Source organism: Motacilla alba, chromosome 13 (genome assembly GCF_015832195.1).
Source record: "Motacilla alba alba isolate MOTALB_02 chromosome 13, Motacilla_alba_V1.0_pri, whole genome shotgun sequence".
In the NCBI taxonomy this organism is placed as follows: Eukaryota; Metazoa; Chordata; class Aves; order Passeriformes; family Motacillidae; genus Motacilla; species Motacilla alba.
Genome location: NC_052028.1, coordinates 2607756 through 2634023, shown reverse-complemented (window position 1 = coordinate 2634023; position 26268 = coordinate 2607756). Strand labels below are relative to the sequence as shown.

At 41.9% G+C, this 26268-nt stretch overlaps 1 protein-coding gene across 13 annotated transcripts in view; it reads left to right on the top strand.

Moving 5' to 3' along the window:
- LOC119706729 (ankyrin repeat and KH domain-containing protein 1) overlaps positions 1-26268 on the top strand; it is a 100649-nt gene that overhangs the window by 42655 nt on the left and 31726 nt on the right. For 11 of the 13 annotated variants that reach the window (XM_038150673.1, XM_038150682.1, XM_038150681.1 and 8 more), the window contains exons 8-15: positions 1457-1694; positions 1903-2094; positions 3540-3649; positions 10847-10934; positions 11547-11674; positions 11831-11974; positions 12639-12741; positions 21230-21973. In XM_038150673.1, the coding sequence (XP_038006601.1) occupies positions 1457-1694; positions 1903-2094; positions 3540-3649; positions 10847-10934; positions 11547-11674; positions 11831-11974; positions 12639-12741; positions 21230-21973 (1747 nt within the window). The other 2 variants (XM_038150684.1, XM_038150685.1) reach the window with 2 other exon arrangements.

The window sequence follows — 26268 nt, the reverse complement described above, 5'->3', positions numbered from 1 at the left end:
TGTCCAAATCTTCCGATAGTGAGCTGGTAATTGTATCCTTGAATAGCCTTCCCTGTAGGAGAGCCTGGTGCCAGCAAGGAATTCAGAAGGACAGTGGGTGCATGCTGTCACCTAAAGGAGATTGCAGCACGACTGCAGACCAAAGGTTAATCAACCCCACTGTTCTGTTTAGGTTAAGTTTTTTGTTTGCTTTTTCTTAGTTTCCTGGTGAAACAATCCAAGGGCTGGCCTAATTTGGAGGCTGTGAAGCAGCTCACTTCGGGGAGAGAGTTGTGAGGTTTGCCTGCATATTTGCAGCTATTTGGTGTTTCAGACTAGGTGTTCTGACCTTACGGAGTGTGTATTGACATTTGAAAGCAGCAGAAAGGAGGATGAGCCTTTGAAGTCCCAACTCCATAACAAGGAATTTGTTTTTGTTATCATTCGGCTGCACCCTTGCACAAGGGAGCTGTTCCACCAAATTGTTGTGACTGTTCCCAGTCTTCATCTCTTTCCATCTGAGGAATGCAGCAGGTACAGCTTGCTGAGGTGTCTGGTCTCTGATCACCAATTCCTTTGTAAGTGCCTCAGAGTTTGTTTTGGTCGGGACAGTGCCACGCTTTGGGTAATGCCTCTAATGAGGTGGCTGTCGGCTTTTAGGTTTCTCAACCTCTGAGAACAACAGCCTGTGTTTAATATGCACCCCTGATTGCTGTCCACTCAGGTTACCTACAACCTGCTTCATCATCAGCTTAATCTTTCCCCTTTTGCCTGTGTTGTGGCTCTCTACCACCTACACCTTTGGTCAAATGTGGATTTTAGGTACTTGGTCCATTACAAGTAACTGAGAGGTTTAACAATACTTTCTTGAGAAGCTGACAGAAACATCTATGTGCTTTGATTGGTAAGGGCTCAGACTTGTTTTCAGTCACCTTTAAGAGTTTCTCCAAGTCTTTTCTCCTCCTGTTACCTGCCTTATTGTTACCCACTTCAGTTTCTCTTGCAGGTATCTTTCCCAGGGTCTGGAGATTGCCAACTGGGGCTTTTTTGGTTTTTTGTTTGTAGAAGTCATGAATCAACTACTACTACAAAGAATAAGATGATCTTTTTTTCTTATGCTTGTTTTGAGGTTTAGCCATGGAGTGGGTTTATTACTTACAGCGCTTGTTTGTTATCTCTAGTATGTCGTGTCCCAAAGATTGTGCAGCAAATTAGGTCTTGTGCCATAATTCTTTTTACCTCAAGAAATAGAAACAGCAACATATATCTAGCTCTTTTTTCCTCATGCATTTAAACCTGACTTGGATGTAGGTGGAAACCTCAGTGTTGGTTAGGTCTAGTATTACCATTAAACCCTGACAAGTGAAAAAGCCCTTTCTTTGTAGGATAGTTTTCAGGCCTAGTTGTGATAGTGGTTGAGTGTACAACATCAAGTGCCTCCAGTTGTGTCTGACTCCTGGGTTGCCCTTTCTTGCAGGACGGGCACGTGGAGGTGGCACGGCTGCTGTTGGACAGCGGCGCCCAGGTGAACATGCCCGCGGATTCCTTCGAGTCCCCGCTCACTCTGGCTGCTTGTGGCGGGCACGTGGAGCTGGCAGCGCTTCTGATCGAGCGAGGAGCCAACCTGGAGGAGGTTAATGATGAAGGGTACACACCTCTGATGGAAGCTGCCCGGGAAGGCCACGAAGAGATGGTGGCCTTGCTGCTGGCACAAGGTGAGATCCCGTGGCGATGGAGCGCTCACGGGGACACCGTGTGATCCATGGCCAACAGGTGTCCTGTGCAGATCAATCTGATGCAGCCTGGGGCTGGCTCTGCTCGCTGCTGTACCCACAGAGCAGAGCTCAAATACCCAAACTGCTGTGGGGGTGATGAGCATTCACCTCCCCAGCCAGTGTCAGTAATGGCTGTTTTGTTTCCCAGGGGCAAATATTAACGCACAGACAGAAGAAACACAGGAAACAGCCCTGACCCTGGCCTGCTGCGGAGGCTTCTCTGAAGTTGCTGACTTCCTTATTAAGGCAGGAGCTGATATAGAGCTTGGTTGCTCAACACCTTTGATGGAAGCTGCTCAAGAGGGTCATCTTGAACTGGTGAAATACTTGCTGGCAGCAGGTATGTGTTCAGAGCAAGTGATTAAGCCCACAGATACTATGGACTTGGTGTGTTTTGTATGATTTGGAGCATTCCTGGGCTTTTGATAGTGGCGGTGTTGTAACAAGAAACAATATCCTCAGATAACTTAGGGAGCAGGAAAAAGCATATGTTGCACCTAAGTATTGCTTGATACTGGTAACAGAGGAAAGTGCCTCCTGGAGCAGGTGATCCTGTTCCATATCTAGAAAGCATCCACATTCATTAGAAACATTGTTTCCAGCTATCTGCATCTAGGACAGAATTTCAATACAGATAATGCTTGGTTTTGCTTGCTACTCCAGCTTTGACTAAGCCTGGTTATCTGCATTCAGTCTCCCTGAATAACCAGTTCTTTAGGAATGGTATGCTGGGAAGTTGTGTGCAAGACAGATTCCGGAATGTGCTGAATTTCTGTGATGAATGAGTTTATTGCTACATTATACAGTAGTAAAAATTCAGTCTTGCTGGAGTTTGGGGTAAAATTTTAGATGCTTCGATGTTCATCTTTCAGTTTATAAAGTTGGTAGAGTCTGAAGTGTTCTGCTCAAAATAATAAAGGAAAAGGAGCTGTATTTGGGATATCTTCCTTGTTGTGGAAGGTGATTTATTTGTATGCTCTAAGAATAAGCATAAAATTGGCTGGATTTGTAATTTTAGAAAGTGAAGCTCTCTGCTCATCGAGGGACAGTAACAACTGTGCCACTTGACGCAGTGACACCAGCATGTGACACCTGTCACCAGCTCCCTTGGAACGCTCGCTGCCTGCACTTCACTGCTGATATGTAGAAAGTTGATTAAGGAGCCTTGTTTTGGCATCAGGGAGTCTCTAATTATACCTCACACCTTAAAAATAAGAAAATGGCTAATCACATTGGTATTTTTTTTTAAGAATAATGTGTTACATATCAAGAGTCGTGTAGTTTTAGAGAGCTGGTGTCTATGAAGCTAGACAAATTATTTCAACAAAATGGTTTTAAAGCAAATGATTTTAAAGAGCAGGAAAGAAAGGAGATTTGTAGAAGTGTATGGGTTTGTTGTATTCATACTAATTCAGTGATGTGCATTTTGTCTGGTCTCCCTTGGCATACAGCTCTGAGTCAAATGGACAGTCTGCAAAACTGTCTGGATTCCCTTTACTTGATGTAACAACTGAAATCCTTCTTGCTGTAGAGGGACTGCAGGAATAAGAGAGCATATAGATTTAACTGCTTAGATTGTCAGTCATGCTTTTTCCCAGCCTTGGCTTACCCCCTCTCCTTGAAGTATTTCACTCTGAGAGGAATTTTTGCCACGAAAGCAATGCTTTTGGACTGTCGAGGCTGTTGGTCAGTAGGATATAGCTGTTGTCAGAGATTTTTATGTTTATCTCATGTGAAATACTTGATGAGGACATGTCCAATATGAAAATAATGTTGTGTTTGTAGGAGCCAATGTTCATGCCACTACAGCAACGGGAGATACAGCTTTGACCTACGCCTGTGAAAATGGACACACAGATGTGGCAGATGTGTTGCTTCAGGCTGGTGCTGATCTGGTAAGGCTTCTGCTGCATCTTGGGGTCACAATGCTTTGGTTTCAAACTGTAAGGCCAAGCCTGTGTGCTTATAGAACAGAGTGATGAGCTTAGGTATAGAGATTCATATATGGCTCTGTAAAGAGGCATGAATGAAGCTTTTATTAGAGCCTGCGTATTCTCTTTGGTCTACAAAATTAAAGTTCGTATGAGTAATCTGCTCTAAATTTAAAATGTTTTAGTAGTAGGAACTCCTGATTCTGTATGTCAGTGTTGGTCCCTGAACACTTTAAGTCTCTTAACTTGTGCAAACTACCACACAAAACCCCAAGCAAAGCGATGTCTTTTAAATGATCAGCATAATCTGATCCCTTTTCTTTCTTCTAACTCTTGGATTTAGCATGTTGCTGTCCCCATGTTCATTTTCTGTAATGTAAACTAAGTTGTTGGGAGACCCAAAACTGCCTCTTCACCAGCTACAGGGATATAACATTTGACTTATAATTAGTAAAAACAATTGATACTTCAGTCTTCCAGAGGTGTTTAGGAGCCTTATGTCAAACAAGGCTCAAGCTGGAAAAAATTTTATTTTGGTTGCCTAGGAGGATTATTCTCCTTTTTTTCACCCCTATGTACTCACTGCTCTGTGTTTTATTTTGCTTGGGGGGTGGGTTGGGGTTTTGTTTGGATATTCTGAAATTTTTGTTCCTTCTAAGAAACTAAGAATGGCAGAAAAATTTCTCATTGAACCTGACAAATCAGCATGCTAATGAAGTTGCTTAAATTTCAGTCATTAATGAAGTTTTTTGGGTTTTATTTAAAAATATAAATAAACTAATGCTGTAATTTGGAACAATATTTCCAGTCTTCTTTGAGACTTTACTTTTTTTAGGGTTTATTAATTCTTCTGCAGTAATGTCAGTAATGTTCTGCTTAATTTGTTCTTATCAGGGAGGAAAATCATATTATTGGGGAGGTTATGGGATTTTAGCAGGGATATTGGATGGGATGGTCTTGGAAAGTTCTGTTCAATCCAGATCATTCTGTGAGTGTTTTATGAAAAGTGATTCTAGTCCCCATAGAGTTTTGTCTGAATTGGGGGTGACCATTACCACCACGTCTCAGCACAAACAGGTGTTGTTCTGGTGAGTGCAAACAGGAACTGATGCTTCCCAGGGACTGATCCTCTGGCCTAGATATCAAATATGCCGTTCAGTTCAGGGACCAGTGGAGATCTTGAGAGCTCTGTCACATTCATTAAGCAATGTGGCTTTGTAAGCACCAGGAGAATTTAAAAAAATGATGGCTGGGATGAACTTTCTTCACTTAGTGGTTAATTTTTCCTTAAAGCTCTGCAGTGACAAGTAGTGCTAGAAATGAGCAGTGTTAGAGTGCTCATCTGTCTGCTGGAGAACTGCTCAATCCTCTCAATTCAATGGATTTGTCTCCTTGTGACTAATTGTTCATGAAGTCTGGCATGTTAACAATTCTTCTGTGCTTTTCTGATGCCCTTCTTCAAGGGATCTTTTCCATGTCCTTACAGAGTTAGCCTGTCAAAATCTGTAGCAAAACTAGCTGGCAGGCCTGCACCTTTTCTTGTTAATGTATGCATTTTGAAATCAGCTCGCTTTTGCCAAATGTATGAATGCCTGAATCTGAGGCACATCTGAAGCCTTCAGCCTGTGATCCCATCTGTGCCACAGTTACATTCTAGTTCCCCCATCCCCTCCAGGAGTAGGGACTTCCAGGGTCTCAGCTTGAGCTACTACCACTGGATCGAATGTAAATTTTACTTGTTTGCAACTTTTATGGGGACAGAACAGCTAGCTTCAGTTTTGTGATCTATGTGAGTAAAAGTTTGGAGACGGATGCTCTGAAATACAAATTGATAAAAGCATTTTTTGAAAGCAGAAATATAACTTAGTAACTTCAGGAAAAATATTCAGCATTTCAGTAATACATCTATTTACCAGTGTGGCAAGAATTGTCTAATGTCAAAGGTGAAAGGACCATTTTTCCTAGAAGATTTTTTTTTCTTTCCTATTTCTTCTTTGTGTCTTTCCCAGCAGTTACCTTCATCTCACGGGTTGTGTAAGGTAAGACGTGGGAGGTACATAAATGTTCCCACAGGTTAGGGACTTTAAATCTCACAATGAGCATTGGTGATATTTAATGAGAGGTGATATCCTGCTTTTAAGCTGCATACCTTTCAATAAACTAAAAGGACCATTCTGAATGCCTGTTCCCTCTTGATGCAGAATCACCTGGATTAAAGGAGATTCTGGTGTCCCTTTTGGAGGCAGCTCTGCTCCTGACAAGGTGGTTGCATCTTTGTCTGTTTCAGTGTAGCTGCAAACAAAAGAAAGATGTTCTTTTTTGGACAGTGAGATCATCTCAGCTTTTCTCAGCTGGGAAATACAGAAAAGAGTTTTAAATTGGGATTTTTTAACCCAATTTAACCTGGACCCTCTTGCAGCTGTACATGAGGCTGTGCTACATAGGAGTTGGTCTAGTGATAGAATTTACCTTTCTCCTACAAGACATATGGGAGCTTTTATGCAAAAATTAAGAGGTGGAAGAGAACCCATGAGGACAGCTTCATCCTTGTATTTTTCTCATTTTACACTGTCAGGGTCTCCCCAAATCTCTTCAGTACTTGTTAAGTTTCCACTTCTTGCTTTGCTTGAAAGACTAAAACTGGCTGCCTGGCATCCACATAATTCTAATTGCAAAAAAACCCCAGCATGCCAGACTACCTCTTAATTCTTCTCCTATGACACAATGCTTTTGCAGACATGTTTCTGTCATGGCAGGGATCATTGTTTTGCCTTCAGGTGATAGCATCCCTCACACTAATGTGGCTCCTAAATTAAAAACTCCCTTTCCTTGATGTGTGTGACAGACTGTGGGTTTATGCATTGTGTATGAGACACCATTTAAACATCTACAAAAGCAGCCAGTCTTCTGGAATTTGAATTCAGCAACTCTGGAGGTTGCTCTGTTGATGTTACAGTGAGGAATCCGAGGTGCTATTATGTTTTTCCCTACTGTTTTTTGAACCATCAGGGGAAGGTCAGGGATTTCTGGCTTTTTTAGACATGGCCCTTAGTCTTGTGTAGATAAAGCGTCGTAGGACAAGTGAAGCTCATTTTTGTAGTCAGCACTTCTTGGCTGTTGCACTCTCTGGATGGTGCAAAGTACAATGAAATTCTTTGTTTTGCCAGTAGTGAACAAAAATCCATTTTGTCTGCAACAAAGATACGGTGTCTGACCTTTGTGCTCTCTCTGTGGATCTGAATGGCTCATGGTAGGAGTCTCAACTCATGAGAGCTTCATTGCTTGGTCTTACCATTGTTCTTATCTGCCTCATGCCAACAAAGCAGTGTTCAGCTGGTGGATTTCATCCAGTTCAAATTCATGTCCCAGGTCTTCGTGACCAGGAACCTTCGTTTGTAGAGCAGGAGCTGTGAGTTCTTCTTTCTCCTTCTGCAGGACAAGCAGGAGGACTTTGAGAAGACAGTTTTGGAGGGCATAGAGCCAGGCAGGCATCAGGTGAAGTTGGCCTTTGATGCTTGTAAGCTGCAGCCTCGGGATACATGCTAAGGACAAGACATCAGTCTCTTCAAAGATGTGGAGACTCCCTGAGCAGACTAGATGGTGCTTGCTCTTGTTCTGTATTTTCCCTCCTGCTGGGTTTTCTAAAACTGGTTTTAAAAAAACAGTATTTCAACCTTCCCAAATGCAGCAGGTTATTTCATTGATAGCACCCCTCTTAAATCTGCTTCCTCTAAGGTCTTCCATTTTTTTGGTGTTTACTTTAAACTAGAGGCCTAGTTGAGTTTTCAGGAAGGTTATTTGGGCAGGTAGGTTGGTGACTGCTGGAATGAGTTCAGTCTTGAAAATCAGCAGTGTTAGGGACTGTACTTTTTTGCATCAAGACTTTTCTCTAGATCATTTTGTTCAGAATAATATTCAGATATCTGTTAAATATTCACTGTTGTCCTGGATGTGGGAGGCTTGTTAAAGACATGAAAAGTTGGAGCTTTACTTTGAAAATACAGATTTTCTTCCTGAACATTAAAATAACATGTGATATTGAGAAAAAAAATCAAAAAACTATCCTAATGATTAATATAACCATGAATATCTGTGAACCAAGAAGAATTGTATGTGGGGAAAGCCCTTCTGTAGCTGACCTTGGAATTGCCTAAACCAGAAAACTCAACAGGAAGAACTAAAAAATACCAGTGCTTGTCATAGGATGCTCCTGATGACTCTGCTCTGCTCTGCTCTTGGAAGTATTGATTTGTCTAGAAAGAAAATCATTATTGCTGACTGGAATCTCACCTCCTTGAGTCCCAGTGGAAAAGGTGCAGACAGTGTAAACTCCTGCCTGATTTGGGTAACCCTCTCACTTTCCCCTCCCTTCCTATCTGTTACCCAAAGCCACAGAAAATTCTCCTCAGGAGTTCTTTCTCTCCCAGCAGAATTAGCAGGAGGGCACATCACCCCGAGGTTTAGAGAATGGCTTTCCAGATGTGGCAGAGGTGTTCTCCTTTCTTCCTCTTCCTGATTGTACTAATTACCACATTCCTCAGGGCTGGGGCAGTGACAAGAGGGGATGCTGTGGGGAGCCCTGCAGTGCAGAGAGGCAAGGGGATTGTGTTTGAAGACAATTTACTGGGTTTAGATATTACAAAATAAACATCGGTGTGCACTTCATATAAATAAAAGGGAAAAGCACTTTGTAAAGGTAATGGAGATACTTTGGGACAACTTTCATTTTCTCTGTCCTGATTTTGATTATCTAATGCAGCTGAAAAAGAGATAGATACAGATATATATCCATAGATAGAATCTTTGAAATGTATGTTTATTCTAGGTAAAAAGGCTGTGAGGAGACAAAGGCACTGCACTGTCTCAGCTTCTTATTTTGGCTTGTCCTAGATGTCTTCCCTTAAAGCTTGAGTTGATGCTGTTTGATAGCCATTATTAGGGCTATAGAGAGTGCTGAAGTCAGAATGAATTTAATCTTAAAATAAAACATGCGTTTCTGTCTTCCAATGTGAAAAATACCATCAAAATGCCATAAGTTTTGAAGATCTACAGCAGGTGGGCACCCAAATGGTTTGGTTTGGCTGGACTGATGGTGTGCATGGTGCTGCAAGGATTGGAAGTGTGTAGTAGCTGAGGATCAAGTTCTGCCTGCTGAGGAAGTGACAGTTGGTTAAACTGGGCAGAATCACTGCATTGCATTTCAATGAGGAAGCCTCCTGGCGTCCGTGTTTGAGACTTCCAACAGCGAAGTCTGTTAGGAAGGCAGAATGTTGCAAATAATTATTCCTAACTGCCAGTTATCTGCTGCATCTCAGTGCAATACAGGATGCTTTTCACTACCTTGAATAAGGTGACCTAAAATAAATTTTGCATCTTGCCATCTTCTTATCAGTAAGGATTTCGAACTGGGTGTGAGATAGTTCAGCAGCAGTGTCCAGGTCCTGCTCAGAGCAGAGTGGTGGTCAGGAATTCTTTGCACCCACAGCTGCTTTGTGCTGGTGGAACCAGGGGTTTGCTGTGCTTCAGGCACACAGCAGCTTCTGGCTTTTTAGGATCTCTTGGCAGTGGCTGAGGAAGGAAAAACTGCCAAATACCAGAGTAAGCATCAAGACTTAAGGGCACGCCACTAATTCTTACAATCATAGGGCCACACGTTAACATAATTAGCTTTACATGTCCTGTAAATGTTTCTGCCATGCAGACAGTCCAGAAGCAGGTATTTATTGACATCTAAGCAGTCATTGCCATGCGAGGAGAATCTATGAAATTTTTTTTGAAAAGTGACTTCAGTAGTAAGTCTGCAAGGTTTGCTGTGCCTGTGTGTGCTTGTGTGTTTTACTGCAGAGTAAGCAAAGAAATCAGAGCTCTAGTGTGGGATTTAGCCATGTGTTAAAGCAGTGGTGGACAGTAAGACAGAGCTCTTGTGAAGGCTGAGGAGCAGAGCAGGAGCAGGAGAGGGGCAATGTAACCTCTTACAGTGAAGGATGGGCTTGGACTGGGGGCCAGTCTCCAACAGAAGATCCAGTCAAGAAGTTTCTTCTTCAAGTGTACGAACAGAAAACTAACTTAACATGCAGCTTGCAACTAAAGCAAGCCATATGTCAAAGGACATATGCAGAGTTTTCAGGAAGACAGACACTATGAAGGAAGGAGTTGAGTTGTTCTGTCAAATCTCTTCTTGTCTGATTGTATTTGTGAGTAGCCATGTCATCCACTGTTGGTACTAAATGTTAACTTTCACTGTCAGGTATACATGCAATTACAAAGTAAAGAGTGAATTTAGAGCTTGGCTTCCCAGATACCTGATTAAAAACCACACATTTCTAGTGTACTATTGATCAGACTGAATGTTACCTGAATAGAATAATATTGAATATAGAGAGCACATACAAACGCTCCCAGGAAGATTATGTTCTCTCCCCTTGTTCTTTGGGAGGGTTGATATAATTGCTCAGCATTCTTTGTGGTATTGATCATGTCTACATAGCAGGCACATTGTCTAGTTCTGTAGCTGCTCTAATACAGTTGTATTCAACTACATCTTTCCAGTTTTCAGACTTTTTAAATTAGAAAATTGTTCTTGATGCTCATTCCCTTTTGTTGGTTTATATCATCCTTTTCTCAGCTCTCTGCTTTATTCTCCAATCCTCTTAGAGGCTTCTTGTGAGCTGCAGTGATTTGTCTCATTTTTATTTCTGATCTCTTCAGTGTGTTTTATAAATGTTTTGTGCACTCAAGGCATTATTGCAGTTTTGAGGCCTGGCAGCACATGGCAGCTCTCTGAACTGTGGCACCGCAGTTCGTGGTTATTGATGTTGGGTGACATTTGTGTTAAATCTTCCACCCTTTCTGAGGAGGAAGCAAGATCTTACTGTTTTCATGTATGTTACACATTGAGCACTAAAGTAAAAAGGGGGTTGTAAGTATGGAAGCTTCATGGTGTGATTCCAGTATGGATGTGGTCCTAATCCTTTTTCACAGTGTGATTTAGTATTTGAGGTAACATGAAAATTGACACCAGTCAGTTTACATTTATTACAGGCTGCTTGTGAGATAGATCTTCTACTCAGATGAGTAATTCTGGTCTATCACAAGATACTTCAGAAGCTGAAACAATGGTACAAATTTTGCCCATTTATACATCTGTTATTTCTTCTCCAGGAGCATGAATCTGAAGGTGGGAGAACCCCACTAATGAAGGCTGCACGAGCTGGTCACTTATGCACCGTGCAATTCCTTATTAGCAAAGGTAAATGCTAGTTTATGTAACTAATTAAAAACTTCAAATGCCACTTTATAATGCCACATGTTTGTGATCCATATTTAAAATTATTCTGGTTATATGTAAATCAGCATTTGTCAATCCTCTAAGGGTTTTTTTTAATTTTGTGTAGTTCATGGTAGAATGAATTACAAAATATTTTGCTAGTTACTCTTCTTACTCTGTTATATAGATTAGAGTTGAAGTACAGCAGATATTTTCAGTTTCTTAAAGAAAGGACTTCCTCCTTCAGAAAAGCACATCAAGTGCTGTCTGAAACAGTAGCAACTGCACCACACAGTGATTGCTGCTCAGAGAGAGCATTTGGAATTGTGCTTCTTACACCATGTGTTCCCTCACTTAACACTTACAAGCCCACTGTTGCTGTTGCAACTGCCTTGTCTTTGCAAGGTGAGGAGGAGGATGTGTGGAAGCCAATCAGTTAGTCAAAATCCCTTTTGCTCTTTCCCTAGAAGTGTGTAGGAAGTAATTGGATTACAAAAGTAAAGTTCGTCTCTGTTCCACAGAATACTGTACTTGTTGATACTTTCTTTTAGGAAGAATTTCTTTGTGTTTAATTCTAAGCTCTTCTCTTACTAGGTGCCAATGTGAACAGGGCTACAGCCAACAATGATCACACAGTAGTGTCCCTGGCCTGTGCTGGAGGTCACCTGGCCGTGGTTGAGCTTCTCCTGGCTCACGGGGCAGATCCTACTCATCGGCTCAAGGTATTCACTAGCAGCTGTCCTGCTCATGGGTTCTGAAAGAGCCACCTGGCTGATTCACGAAGTAGTAAATTTAAGTCATAGAATTATTACATGGGGATGCTACACTGGGGAGCAAAACTCATCTTCTGGCTTTTTGTTTCCAAAATCTCACTTCAGGATGGTTCAACAATGCTCATTGAAGCTGCCAAGGGAGGACACACAAATGTTGTTTCTTACTTGCTGGATTACCCGAACAATGTTCTGTCAGTTCCTGCAGCAGACTTGTCCCAGCTCACACCTCCATCTCAGGATCAGTCTCAGGTAAGGCACAAGGAATTTTTTTTTAAACAGCGCCATCAGTGTTGGGAAGAAACACTTGCATAGTAATTCATTTCAAAATTAATGTAGACAGTGGAAGAAAATTTAAAAACTCTGCACACATGAGAATGATATGGAGAGTGAGGAATCTGCTACCTGCAGAGACCTGAAGAACATTTGAGCTTTGTTCCCTTTTCTGCTCCCCAGACAGGATAGTCCCAAATCTAGAATTTCAAAAGGATGTTGTTTTCTTTCCTGCATTTTGTCAGTATTTTGGTTCAACAGTTATAAACCCTTGTGGTAGTACCCCTCACATGGTATTAATGATTCTGTTTGTTATAGAAAAGAAAATATATTGTGTAAATTCAGAATTCTGCAGTGTGAAGAGTCAGCTCCAGGGGAGTTAGCTGACTAAAAGCCTAAAGGAATTAACAGTTTTCCAGCCAACACGGCCTGGGATCTTGTGCAGAGTAGCACAGTCAACTTTGACATATTGTCCCCAGTAAAAAAGCAAGGGTCAGATCATACTAAGAAGTAGCATAGAATACACAGTTTGGGAAGAGTGAGCAGGAGAATGCTGTCGTTCTGAACCCGTGTATTAGCACCTGAAGAGCTGCTCTGCCAGAGGGTGTGTTTACTGAGCCTGTGTCTGTGCCTTTGTTTGAAGGTTCCCCGTGTCCCGGTGCATACGCTCGCCATGGTTGTACCTCCCCAGGAGCCTGACAGGACCCCTCAAGAGAACTCCCCACCTCTCTTGGGAGTGGTGAAAGGTCAGTATGTAGCCACTCAGAGAATATATGTGGTTTGGAAATGGATAGGCTGGGGATCATTTTATTAGAGCTTATGCATAGTGTAGTCCATTCCCTCAGTTCTTGAACACCTCTAATGAAGTATAACTTAAAACTATTGTATATAGTTCATAGTTTCTTTCTTATTTTCTTGCATTCTAAAGTATAGCAACACTGGTTGTTCTAACATTATTGTGCTTATTCTAATTTATTAGGATTATACTTACTCAGTTTTTTATGGAAGAAAATGCTTGCGGTAACTGCCCTAGTGCAGACAGATAAGAAATTAATGTACTGTAGGTGTGGTGTTCACTTTTGAATATTGTACATTGGTCTTCTAGAATAGTTGCAGCTGTTATCCATGAACTTGATGCACCAACATTTTTCTGTTCCATCAGTAGCATTGCAAACATGTTGGCACTATAAAATACCAGTGCAGATCTACTTACGCAGGAGAGTTGTTGTTGTATTAGTAATAGTTCTCTTGTGAGTAATCGTAACATCAGAGTTTTTGCTTTGAACATGATCAAACTGATTGGTTAAAACTCCTTGTAGTTATTAAATTGCAATTAGGGAGTTTGTTCCCAGCTGTGGATTCTGTAACAAAATCTTCATATCTGCTAAGTCAGCTCAGAAAGAGAAACAGATTCTCAAGTGCAAAGTTACAAACTGCAGCTCCTAATGATCTACAGTTTTGGATGGGGATCTTAAGCACTACAGTATCCAAAGCTCTGTTAGCTAGATCTGCTGAAATCCTATGTTTGAGGAAGCACTGAGCAAACAAACACCAAGCCCTTGGGAGCACAACTAAAGAGAGAAAAGCGTTATGTACCTGCTGGTGTGTGAATGTGCAGCTGGGCCCCTCTCCATGCATATGCCACGTGTGTGACCTCTCAGATGCACTTGGTGTCTCGTTTCCTAGGATGTGCAACACTTGAGATTTTGGATTTCACAGAAACGAATACCAAACGAATGAAAAGAATATACAACTTCTGGTTCAAATAACCCACCAAAAAGCTATATACCAGCATGTGTGCCCTTCCAGTTCAATGCCTGTTAGCACTGTGGAGTGGGAGTGTTCTGGGAGCACATTTTGTGGTGCATGGGAATCAGTAAGGGATTAATTAATGCTGAGTCAGAAGACTTAACTTAAAAGCTGAAAGTTTCGTTTTATTTAATCCAGTTATGAAAAGCAAATAGTTGACTGTAGTTCAGAAACAGCTCTCATTACAAACACCTTATTGCCAAAGTCAGCACATCCTTAGGTGTGTTTTTTGCAGTACTGTGATGTTGGGGCTGGCACAGGGAGAGCTCATTGTTCACAGGGGTCAGGACATGCTTCATGCGTGTCAGCAAAACTCATCTGTGCTGTGTTGTGGGAGATGCAGCAATCCCAAACATGTCATCAGGCTGATGAAGCATCCAAAAAACTGTGCAAAGCTCTTGTGTCTATCAGATCTTTAGGGGGGAAATGGTATTTTTGTGCTAAACACTGTGTGCTCATTGCAGTGCAGAGTCAGTGTGTTGTGCTGCACTGCCATTTGTGACTTGTTACACACGTGTGGCTTCAATTCACCAGACCTTCATCACTGAACTTCTGGGAGGGGAGGGGCAAAAGAGGGCGTGAGTTGAGGTGTTGGTTATTTCCAGGGCAGCAGAGCAGGCAAGTTCTTGCATAACAAAATGGTTTATCTGGAGCAGAACAATTACTTGCCTTCAATCAGAAGTAGCCCCTGAGTTTTTGTATAAACTGTGACCTACTGGGAGGCAGGAGAGCAGTACCTTGCCTCCTCAACCTTAGCACAGTAAGATCTTTTTTATGAACCTGTGTGAGTTTTGTAAGAAATGCAATAGTGACACTTCGTTTTCTGAAGAGTTCTTGGCAATCAAATGTAAAACTTGAACACATTTAAGTGTTCCTATTACAATTCAGATAGGACATGAGATTTTCAAGAGGAATTTATGATCTAATTTTGAATTTTATTATTATTCTTCAGTAAAGCATGGAAGCACATGGGATCATTAACATTAAATCTTTTGCCAAAGTAATTATTCAAATGTCAGTGTTTAGCAACTGAAAAGAGAAACATTTCAGAGGCAACAGTGGATCTAGAGAGCCATAGATAAAGGTGACACACCAAGATGATAACTTGGAAAGAACTGAAAAAAAATCAGGTAAAAAAGGAGCAGAATTAGTTATGGGATTGATCAGACCTCAGCTCCTACTTGCTTTGGAAGGGTTGTTCTCAGTGCACTACATGTAGCACGTCTGTTGTGTCCATGTAAAAGAAATCCCAGTTCAGCTCCTTTTTCTTCCATGGGGAGAGGCAGGAGATCCCTTCCTTGGTGGATTCTGCCCTTGCTGAACAGGGGCAGGATTGCTCAGCAGCAGCTGTGGTGCAGCAGCTCAGCACAAGGAGCTTTTTGGGTACAAAACCCAAGTGTGCTGTTTCCACAGGCCTGAGGGTGTACCCAGTGCAGGGCTGTGCTGCAGCTCCACGTGGCCCTGCACCTGCTTCCCTGGGAGAGGGGCTTGGAGCCCAGCCCAGGGAACAGTCCATGGAATGCTGCTGGGCTTCTTCAGGAAACCAGCTGTTGATAATCCCCTCTGCTTTGTAAATGCAGGTGAATGGTTCCTGCAGAGCCTTGTGCAATGCGCAGGGCTGGAACACAGAGCATGCTCTAGATCATCATCAAACATGCTGGGACAACAAGGGATGCTCAGGGAGCCTGTGGAAAGCAGCAGGCTTGTTTTCTTAGCCAAAATAATTTTACTAACATCAGCTGTTTTTAAACATGTCAAAGTTCAAAGCAGTCTGGTTTTGCAGAAAGAGGTATCAGGTTTTCAGTAATTTTTTTCTCTAGATTTGTTTTACTTCATTCTTTGGAATTGTGCTTACAAATGAACTAATTGGCCTAAAGTGAGTACTTAAAACCTGTCAACGTGCTGTCATTAGACTTTTCTAGTGTCATTTTTAAGTGAGCAGTAACTTGCAGTGGTTCTCATTGGGGGTGCAGGTTGTTTTTAGAATTACATGAGACCAAATAAACTTATTCAGGTGAAAGCTGCCCACATTTGCCTTTGATCCCTGTGAAGGAGACCAGAGTTGCCCTAAGGTTGAGTGGTACTTTTGGAATCTCTAATGCTTTCTCAGCTAGATATTCAATATATTGTATTTCCTGGATCCCCATGCTAAATCTAACAATCTGGTGGTGTGGAGAAGGGGAAGAAAAACAAACTCTATGTAACTTCAATAGATACCAATTCAATAAATATTTTTTAATCTGATGTCTGCCTTCTATGCCTGAGTTATATATCTCAGCAGAGATCTCATGCACTGTGGGGTTTAATACAAATAGGGGCCAGGTTAACAGTAAAACTAGGAAGTTATATGACTTTCATGGAGGTAAAAACATTAGTAAGGCAAATTGATATTCCTGCTTTTCCAGCTTTTGCATTCTGATTTTTACCAGATTTTTCTACTGTGCAGTCCCAGCTGCCTGTTCATTGTTTAATGTGCTTCAATGTCTTCTGATCAATTCTTGCCATTTCCTCCTGGAAACTTTCTGCCTGGGTCAGCAACCAGCCCAGGTACCTGGGATGAGTTTCCAAGGGAGATTTCACCATCCATGCCTCCTGCCTTCTGAACTTTACTTTCTTTGTAGACTGAAAGCCTTTTTTCTGCCAATCCTCAGCAGTGCGGGCAGGTGATTTGACACCCAGACATGTGTAGGTCCCCAGGAGCACAAATGAGTAACAACCTTTTCACAGTGGTTTGTGAAATTCTGCTCCTTTGAAGCTTCAGTCACTTGCTTGCCACCAACTAATTCAATTACAGCTTAGCAATTTTCCAGTTTCATACCATGAACCACCAGAGGAAACTTGGGAAGAAGACTTAAGATTAGAGAGTAACTCAAGTTTTTGAGTGGCTGAAAATTGAGTTCAGCTTGGCTTGGTTTCAGCTGTGTAGCCATTGCCTGTTGGATAGCATTGCACCTATTCCCAGCAATTTTCCACAGAAACAGCTGCAGGAGGGATAAAGCCTGGCAAAATTGCTCCATGGTTCCAGGAGGGATGCTGTGAACATACTGAAACTCATCATTCAGCCTTCTACCAATTAACCTCTTCTTTATAAAGAAGAATTCAGTATGTGTGAAAAACCATGTAGCAGATTAATTTTCTTAGGAAATGCAGGCTTATTCTTTTTTCCAAATCAGCAAGATTATGTAATATTGTACTTTGCATTTGTGTGTGTACAGAGCAACTGATTGTTTCTCCAGGTCCTTAGAGCTGAGTTTCTTTTTGATACAAATAATAGTTAAACACGGAATTTTCATGAAAATTCAATATTGAGTTAATTTTATTCATGTTGATGAGGCTGGTGAGTTTTAATTGCGGGCTGCAAGTTGAACTCTCAACTTCTGAGTGAAATCAGATTTACAAAAAGAAACTTCAAGTGCAAGAACAACGGACAAGCAATTCTGTTACAGAGCACACAAATGACGTGGTGGTTCATACAGATTTATCTAACAGGCTCTTCAGCAGAGAAGATGTATTTGAATGTACAAATGTGTATCACGCAGCTGACTTTTTTCTTACTGTCATTTTTTTTATGCTGGAAAAAATATTTTTTAACTTTACTGTTTGGATTTCGATCCACTTTTTTTTTTTTATTTGATAATGACAATAGAAATTAAGGAGCTGTTAACAAATTTTGTCTAATAAAATTAGAATTTTGAGAATAAGAATATTGTCTAATAAAATATGAAGTCTAATACAACTGAAAAGCATATAAATTAGTTCTTTCCTGGGAGAAGTGGTATCCTATGGATTATAAATCACAGCCAGAAGAGCAACTTCCTTGAGAATCATAACCACTCATGAGGAAATACAGTATCAGACTTGTTTCTTGGCAGCAACTGTATACATACTGAATGTGTTCTAAGCAAATTCAAATTAGAAGAGTTCAATTGCTTGAGAAAGCCACCTGAGGACTACAGAACTGAAGGGTATTTTTCCAGGTTCTTGCTCACAGTGTTTAGGGACTTCAAGTTATTTGCAGCCAGAAGCATTAAGACCTGGTCATGGTGTCCTCTCTGCTCAAGAGGCAAGGAGCGATGCCTGCAAGAGGCTCTTTGGGGTGAGGGGGCTCTTGCAACTCAGCTCTGTGGACATGATCCTAAGTGTATGGGAGAGGTACAGGAAATTGCCATAGGAAGCAGCTGTCACTTCCTGGAGAGAAGTGGGGATCGGAGGAGTGGATGGGAAGCTGGGTTTGGCAGAGTAGGTCTGATCCTGAGTCATAAATGTTGGTCACAAACCTGGCTGAAGATCTCTGCAGGAATTGTGGTGAAGGCTGTGTTGGACAGAGTAGGGACCAGAGCTTGTGGGAATGTGGAAATGAAAATAAAAGAGCAATTGGTGATACTGTTCACAAAATAATTGGGGAATCAGTCCCTCCTTTACTCTGTGGCTTTCCTAGCATGCCCAGAGCCACTCTGGGTTTGCTGATCAGTTTTTTTCCTGTAATCATGGTACTGGATGGCATGTGGTATCTGTGTGGCAACATCTGGATTTCAGTCATCTTCAGTCTAAATAACTTAATTTCATATTAAACAGTTCTTCTAAAAGGGATGGAAATAGTTGCTTTAGAGGCCAGATGGACAGCTCAATGTTGCTAGGTGTAATTTTGGTAGTAGGTTGATTGTGTAGATCACTGATGCTGCCCCCAAAAGATAAATTTACAAAATAATTTTTTTTAAAAAGGTTGACATGGTTATGATCTGGCCTGTGATTGAATTCTTAAGTCTTACTGAATTTATGTATTTCAAAAGTGGAAGTGTAAAGTGTGTGTTCATAATTAGGTGCTAAAATGGACACAGTATTTTTCAGGATTTTGTAATATCGAGGAGATTTGGATAAACCAGGAAATGCTACTTTTTAGTACATCCAATATCTGCATATTCAACATATTCAAAGCTACCAGCAGTGTAGCTTCTCCACCTCTGGTTTGACCTGACTCTTCTGGTGAACATGTCAGGTTTAGAAGATCTTTCTTCCTACCCCTCATCCTCTTCCGAGAGCTCCGGTTTCAGGTTGCAAATGTTCTCTGGCATAGAAAGGGTGATCTGGAACCTGAAAAATGGCCCTGCTATCTAATTAGCAGCTGATTAGTGTAAATTTCTGTACCTTTTCTGGAACTTGAGAGCTAAGCTGGTCTCCTAATACCTGTCCTCAGAAACTGTCCCACCTTTCTGTGATGATTCCTGGTTGGAGCTGCTGTCTGAGCCCAGCCCAGCTCTCCAGGTGGGGTTGTGCTTCTGCTCCTCTTGTGCTCCTAGAAAAGCTTTCCCATGACAGGTTTGTTTTCTCCCCAGCTCAGACTTAATTCAGAGGGACAACTTAATTATTTGGGAGGCTCTTTGAACTGCAGCTTTTCCTTCTTACAGTGGTAGAAGGTGTCCGGAGCTGCTGGGCTGTGGGAATGCCTTGTGTGAGGATGGGAATGATAAACACAGGAGCCTTAGGGGGACAGGAAGCAGAGCAGGACAGAGTTCCCAGCTCAGCTGAAGGCAGGGTTCAGGTTTGGTTACTATAGCAATGCAGCACAGCTTCGTTTCAAAACAGCAATATAGACAAGCCTTTCAGAGATTTCTGGGAGAAATGTTTTTCTCAAGAGTGGTCTCACAAACCTGTTAATTACACTTGTTAAAATTAAAGGATAACCCCCGAGTGCATGGCAAAGCCAAGGAGGCCACAGGTTGGAGCAGGCTCAAGCTAAAGAGCCACCAGCCAGCCCAGAGCCAGGGATTGCTGAACTTCCCCCAAATTCCTTATTGTCTGCTGAGAAATTGCCTGGGGACTCACTCATGGTTCAGAGGCAGAGTAACAGTGGTGGGGAGAGGTGCTCAGCTGGAACTACTGAGCTGCACAGAGTATGGAGCTGCAGAAGGAGCATCCTGGAGGGTGCCTCCAGGGGCTGTGGGATACTGAGCTGTTTCCTGGGGTTGGTTAAGGGTGGCTATGGGATTCTGGGCTGTTTCCTGGGATTAGTAAGATTCTTGTTGTTTCTCAAATAATTAGATGTGGTTTGCTCTCTCAGGAGTCTGCTGAAGGTATGCAGTACAGAGTTGGTCCAATTCTACTTTCATAGTTGCTCTTTCTCTTTATAGGAGAAAAATCTCACATTTGTTTGGTTTACAATTAGTTCCTCCAAAAAAAGGTTAATTTCAAAGTGAGGTGTATGTGACTCTTATTTTGACAGCAATGCAAAGTGAAGTTATTTGTGAATTAGTGTATTGGTGAAGGATGGCCCAGAGAGAAATAAATAAATCTATGTTTCAGGAAACTTAATCCTTCCAGGGCTGGTGACTGATCCACGGCTTAGTTCTTGCATCCAGACTTTCACTTAACTGTCTAATGTTTAGGTAACTTATTAAACCATGGCTCAAACTGTACATCATTTTAGTTCCCCTTTTAATGATTAATTATGTGAGTCTGCTTTGTAAAACTTCAATTCTTCTTTCCTTTTTTTTTTGAAGGCTCCATATATCAGTGTTTGGGTAAAGCAAATGAGTATTAGTGCAGAAGATTAATCAGGCTAAAACTTTCACATTTGTAATTAAAGTCTGAGACTGAAGTAATAATTAAAATTTCAGTACTTAGTATATTCCTTTCAGTAAGATGTACCTAGAGTTTCCCAGATGTGGCTTTTGGGAAAGCAGCCATGGGTTGCTTGAGGGGAGTCAGTGATTGGGGCAGGGCTGCCCAGGTTTGGTGGGCCTGGGTGAAGGTTATTTTTAAAGTCTTTATAATGAACAGAATTGTTCATTTGTTACTGGAAGGGGAAGTGAGCAAGTTGTTAGTTTGGTCCCAAAATTTTTAAAAAGGTGCTAGAACTTCACACTCCACTTGAAACCACTAAGTTTGCAGTGGCAGGTTCTGCTTGTAATGTGAAGGTGAATGCTACAATGTTTGGAGAAATCCTATTTCAAAGTGTCATCTTACAGTCAGGTTAGTCTGCTCTCAGCCATAGAGTCTTTCGGCTCCTAACCTTGCTGTTGAAGTCAGCCTCTGGAAAATACTCTTACTTTAAGCTCTGCACACACAGAAGAACTTTGGGAACTCAGTAGATCGTGTAAATTGCCTTGCTGTTCTTGCTGATTCCCCTTCCCAAGTGCATTGTCACCATGTCAGAAATTGTCAAGGTTCCTTGTAAGATTAAAGTAGCTGTGCTCAAAGTGATCATATGAGGATCAATATTGAAAATTCCATCTAGCTGCTTTGTCCTTTCTTGTCTTAACATGGAGTGTAGGGTTTACCTTTCTGTGCTTTGACAGATGTGCAGTGTTAGTTGTAAAGATTTTTTTAATTTTATTTTTTTATTATTATTTTTTTTTTGGTGGGTGAGAGGGGAGGTTTGGGGTATCTTCAGCATGGCATTTTTTCAAACATTTTTCATGTGCTTAGGTGCATCCAAGCAGAAGTCAAGTTCCCTGCAGGTAGCAGATAAGGACCTACTGCCACCTTTTCACCCATACCAGCCTTTGGAATGCATAGTAGAAGAGACTGAAGGCAAGCTGAATGAACTTGGACAGAGAATTAGTGCTATTGAAAAAGCACAACTTAAATCATTGGAATTAATTCAAGGTGAACCTTTAAATAAAGATAAGATTGAAGAACTTAAAAAGAACAGAGAAGAACAAGTACAGAAGAAGAAGAAAATATTGAAGGAGCTGCAGAAGGTGGAAAGGCAGTTGCAGATGAAAACCCAACAGCAGTTTACCAAAGAATATTTGGAGACCAAAGGTCAGACAGACACACCACCTGCCCTGCAGCAGCAGTGCTCACTTACAGGGGTCTTCCCAGAAGTGGAAGCTGATAAGGGTCTGCCAGAGGATAACTTTTCAGGGTTACCTCAGGTTGACACAATCTTGTCTAAAGATGATGAGCAACACCAGTCTCCACCACCTGCTGAACAAATAGAGTTTGTCCCTATCCAGCCTTTGCCAGCACCGCAATGTAATTTTTCTGGTAACTTAGGTTATAATGGGACAGAGTCTCTTGAACTTCAGAAAGCATTAGGGAATCAGCAGAATGTAGGACAGCAGCAGCAAATTGCTGGGCAGGGGCTCTTAGTTCAAGAACCAGACGGATTAATGGTTGCCACTCCAGCACAGACGCTTACCGACACTCTTGATGACCTAATAGCAGGTGGGTTAAGAAATATACCTATTTTTGCATTAATTTGTGTGCTCAGTTTCCCTCTCTCTCCTTCCCTCCAAATACGTCTTGGGGTTTTCCAGTTTGGGAATACTTGCTTAAGAATAAAGTTCCTGATTAGTGCTATTAATCCTAACAGTGACTTCCAATTCTAACATGATACTTTTAAATATCTTTTTTTCCAAAGTGCAAAACTTCCTGTATTGGACACCTGTTTTAGCCCCTTTGGCCTCATCTTTTTCTGTGCTTCTTTAAAAAGCCTCATCATGAGTAATTAGTAGTGCCCATTAGGAAACCCAAAAGCATGACAGAATTATATCTTCTGTAGAATTTTCTGTGCAGGCTTATCAGTGACTTTCTTCAATGTGGTAGCCATCTCTAGAAAGAGCCAAATTGTTGTCACTTTTATGGACAAACACGTCCCTGTCCTTGCTGCTGGAGCTTAAGGGACAGCCTGGAATCCACGCACAACCCCTCCGTTCTGTGATGGCTTGTGTTTGCAGAATCCCTGCTAAACCTGGGTGTTGTACAGGAATATCTGCTGGTTAGATGTTCCACATGGCAAAAATGTGTCCTGTTAGCTGGATGAAAAGCAAAAACCCCAACATCCTTCCACGTGTTGGTACGGTGTGAAGAGGAATGGGAATGCCCACACATCGGGTTGTGTGAGTGCCCTTGTGCAGAAACAGGGGTCACTTTGGGTGACTTCATTTCCTGGACTTGACTAGGATTGAGGTTTGCTGCTGGAGGTATGTAGGATGTAGCCAGTGTTGTTTGGTCTGTAGCTTTTTTTTTATTGAGTGTTTTTCAACTTTTCTTTGTACCTTGTGCCTGTACCCCTGCCCATTATTTTCCTGTCTGTCTGCCCCTGCCCCTTCCGTTTCGTAGTCACTGCCGTGTCCTCTGATGTCAAGGCTGTAGAAGTGTGCAGTGAGATCTTTGGCCAGCCATTCCTGGGAGCCTTTGGAATGGTAATTGCATCAAGCTCATGCAAGTCAAGAGTACTTGTGACTTTGCAACCTCCTGTGGAGCCCAGAGTTGGTGGAGTAGTGGGGTGGTTGTGCCAGCTCCTGTCCTCTGCTCGCTGTAATTCCGGTTGGTGTATACAGCATCAGTTTTAGTTCCTCCTGTGCACGGTGAGCCTCCCTCCCTGCTCTGCGATGCTCTTCAGAATACTCGGCCAACATTAAAACATTGCAAATTTTTATTATTCAAAATTTTAATAGTGGAGTGTATAATGAGGAAAATTTGAATGGCTAACACAAAACATAATCAACAAGGGATTAATCTTTGGAGTAGTTGCTGTTGCTGAGGGTTGAACGTGTCTGGCACAAGGCCATGGAGTCTGTACCCCTCTCGTGGTCAGCAGCTCATTCTGCAGCCACAAACTCAGTGTCCCCACTGTGAAAAGTGCTGCAGTCCAGCTGAGTGTGAGAAGTGTGCTGTGGGAAAAAAGATTGCAAATAGCCAGAAAAACTGTATCTTAAAAATAATTATAAAAAGTTGAAGAGACATTGGTTTCCTTTCTGAAAACAGCTACTGGTTTTGCTAAGTACTTAAAGACATTTTTTGCTGAGACATGAGATTTACTTATTTCAAAAATCACTACAAATAGCACCATCTTCTGCATTAGAAATGGCATTTACAGAAATGCTTCTGGAGAAGTCTTTAGCTATTGAGTTCCAGAGACTTCTGCAAAAATGTATTGATTGCTAAATTGAAGTGTATTTTCTTCTGAAATTCATAAGTCTCTTTCACTTCCCTCCAAAATAAAGTGTCAGAGTTTAGATATCTTTCTCACTTTGTAAATCCAGACTGTGTAAAAGTGATCTCCATGTAAATTATAATCCTACTATATATCACATTTATAGCCATGTAAAACCAAATGGTAAATTTGTCTACTCATATTCTGAACTCTTTGATCCATATCTAAAACGCATTTTTCTGACAAACTTACCCCATAGTCCTTAATTTTATGAAGAATTTTTGAGCAATAAAAGCTGTTACAAGATATGTTTTTACATGCCCGCTACAGATGCCAGGTAAAATGGTTCAGGGGCTTGTGCCTGGGGCCTGGGAAGCCTGGGTTTTAGGGGTTTGTGTCCCCCACTCAGGCTGTCATTGAGGGCTCCCCTTGGTCCCACTGCTGGAGCTGCAGTGATGTCAGTGAGTGACTCTGGGTTTAGAAGAGGTATGAGCATTTATGTTCCTTCTGAGTGTTTCAGTTTGAGTGGGGATTGCTTCAGAAGAACAGAAATTATTTTTCCCTCTGCCCTGAAATACCTTTTACTGTTGCTCTTAGCAGTGGTGATATCCAGAGGAGGCCACAGAGATGCTCCAAGGGCTGGAGCCCCTCTGCTCTGGACCAGGCTGGGAGAGCTGGGGGTGCTCACCTGGAGAAGGGAAGGCTCAGGGGAGACCTCAGGCTCCTTCCAGAGCCTAAAGGGGCTCCAGGAGAGGGACTTGGGACAAGGGTCTAGAGGGACAGGACAAGAGGGAATGGCTTCCCACTGCCAGAGGGCAGGGATAGATGGGATATTGGAAAGAAATTCCTCCCTGTGAGGATGATGAGGCCCTGAGGTTGCCCAGAGAAGCTGTGGCTGCCTCTGGATCTCTGACAGTGTCCAAGGCCAGACTGGATGGGAATTGGAGCAACCTGGGATGGTGGAAGGTGTCCCTGCCCATGGCAGGGGGTGGAATGAGATGAGCTTTAAGGTTCCTTCCAACCCAAACCATTCTGGGATTCTGTGATGTGGGAGGCAAATCTTTCCAAGCCTCAGCTGGGACCAGCTGTAAGAGAGAACTTCAAATTCTATGAAGCTACAAATTTGTATTTTGCTAACCAACTGAGCAGTGACAACATACATAAATGGAGTATTTATCTTACAGCTGTGCTGGCAGGATGTGTCAGCTGTGAGCTGTTTAGGTGGTGGATGTCGGGGTGCAAAGTGTCAGTGAGTCATGGCACACATCCCATCTTCTGTAAACCTACACAGAAGTAACCAAGTACCTTTTGGAAAGTCAGCTAAAACCTAAAAATGAAGCAGCTCTTTCCACTCCAGAATGTTTTGTTTGTAGTGGAGTTTATTTTGATGCGCTGCTGCAAAAATCTTGCACTTAATAGTACATTAAAGATGTGACTTATTACAGTCAAAACTTTAACCAGGTTTACAAAAGAGACAGACTTGGTGCAGTTTAGAGTAGGAAACCAATAAATTAATTTGGAACACAGCTATCATTTTCATTACTCAGTATCTCTCTGGTTTCTTGGAGCCTCTTGTTTTGAAGTTTCATTTCACTTAATCTTCTGCATTTTCCATTGCAAATTTCTTAGCTGTAGTATCTGAATTGAGGCTGTTTTCTGGTTTAGGGTATTAAAGATGAGGAACTTTTCTGTGTTGCTGGGGTTTGTCTCTAGTTGGAATATTTTTGTTTCTATTTGTTTTGCTCAGCTGGTATTTTTAGTCAAGAGACTGTGTGTGCTTTTCTGTCCCACTCTTGTCCCGTGAGCTGATGTTTCCAAACTGAAATTTCAGGTGTGTTCTCAGAATCTTTGTTGTTTGGTTCTGACATTCTGGTTGTAGTCAGTGATACAGAATTATGGTATTTTAAGGTGAGGATTTGGGAGGTGACATCCGAGTTACTGTGTTGAGGATTGGTGTTTGGAGTAAAACTGGTTACTGGGACAATCTGGAGTGGGGAATGGTGAGCACAAGAGGAGCTGCAGTTACCAACATGCAAAAGCCTCTGCAGTAGCAGGTTACTGAGAAGCTGCCTGGACAGGCTGAAAGATTGCTCAGGCTTGAAAAAGGATGATTCTGTCCTGAAAATCCCAATTCCTTTGAAGAAAAAGGAACTGAAATCGAAGTCCAGTATTTCTGTATGCCAATGCTCGTGTCGTGACAGCAGTTGGGTAGCCACAGTTTCAGCCTACAGCTGAAATCTCATCCAGAGCTGCTTGCTCCAGGTATGGTCAATGCTTCAGAGATGTATTTGGATAAAATACCAAGTTCTTGCTTTATTTTGTTTTACTCATGTTTCCTTTGATATTTTTAATGACTTTGAAATAGTCATCCATGTCTTTAAAGACCAGCATTCATCTTCCAACTCATTCAAACACTGACCTTTGGAACATTGCAGACCCTTTGTAGGGCATGGGAAACCTGGATTTTGTCATGTGGAGGGTAATTTTTTTTCTATAAGGAAATCTTTTGAATATTTAAGTCTATGGGCACATCTAAAACCTCTGTCACAAAACTGGTATTTCCCTGGAGTCGAGGGCACGC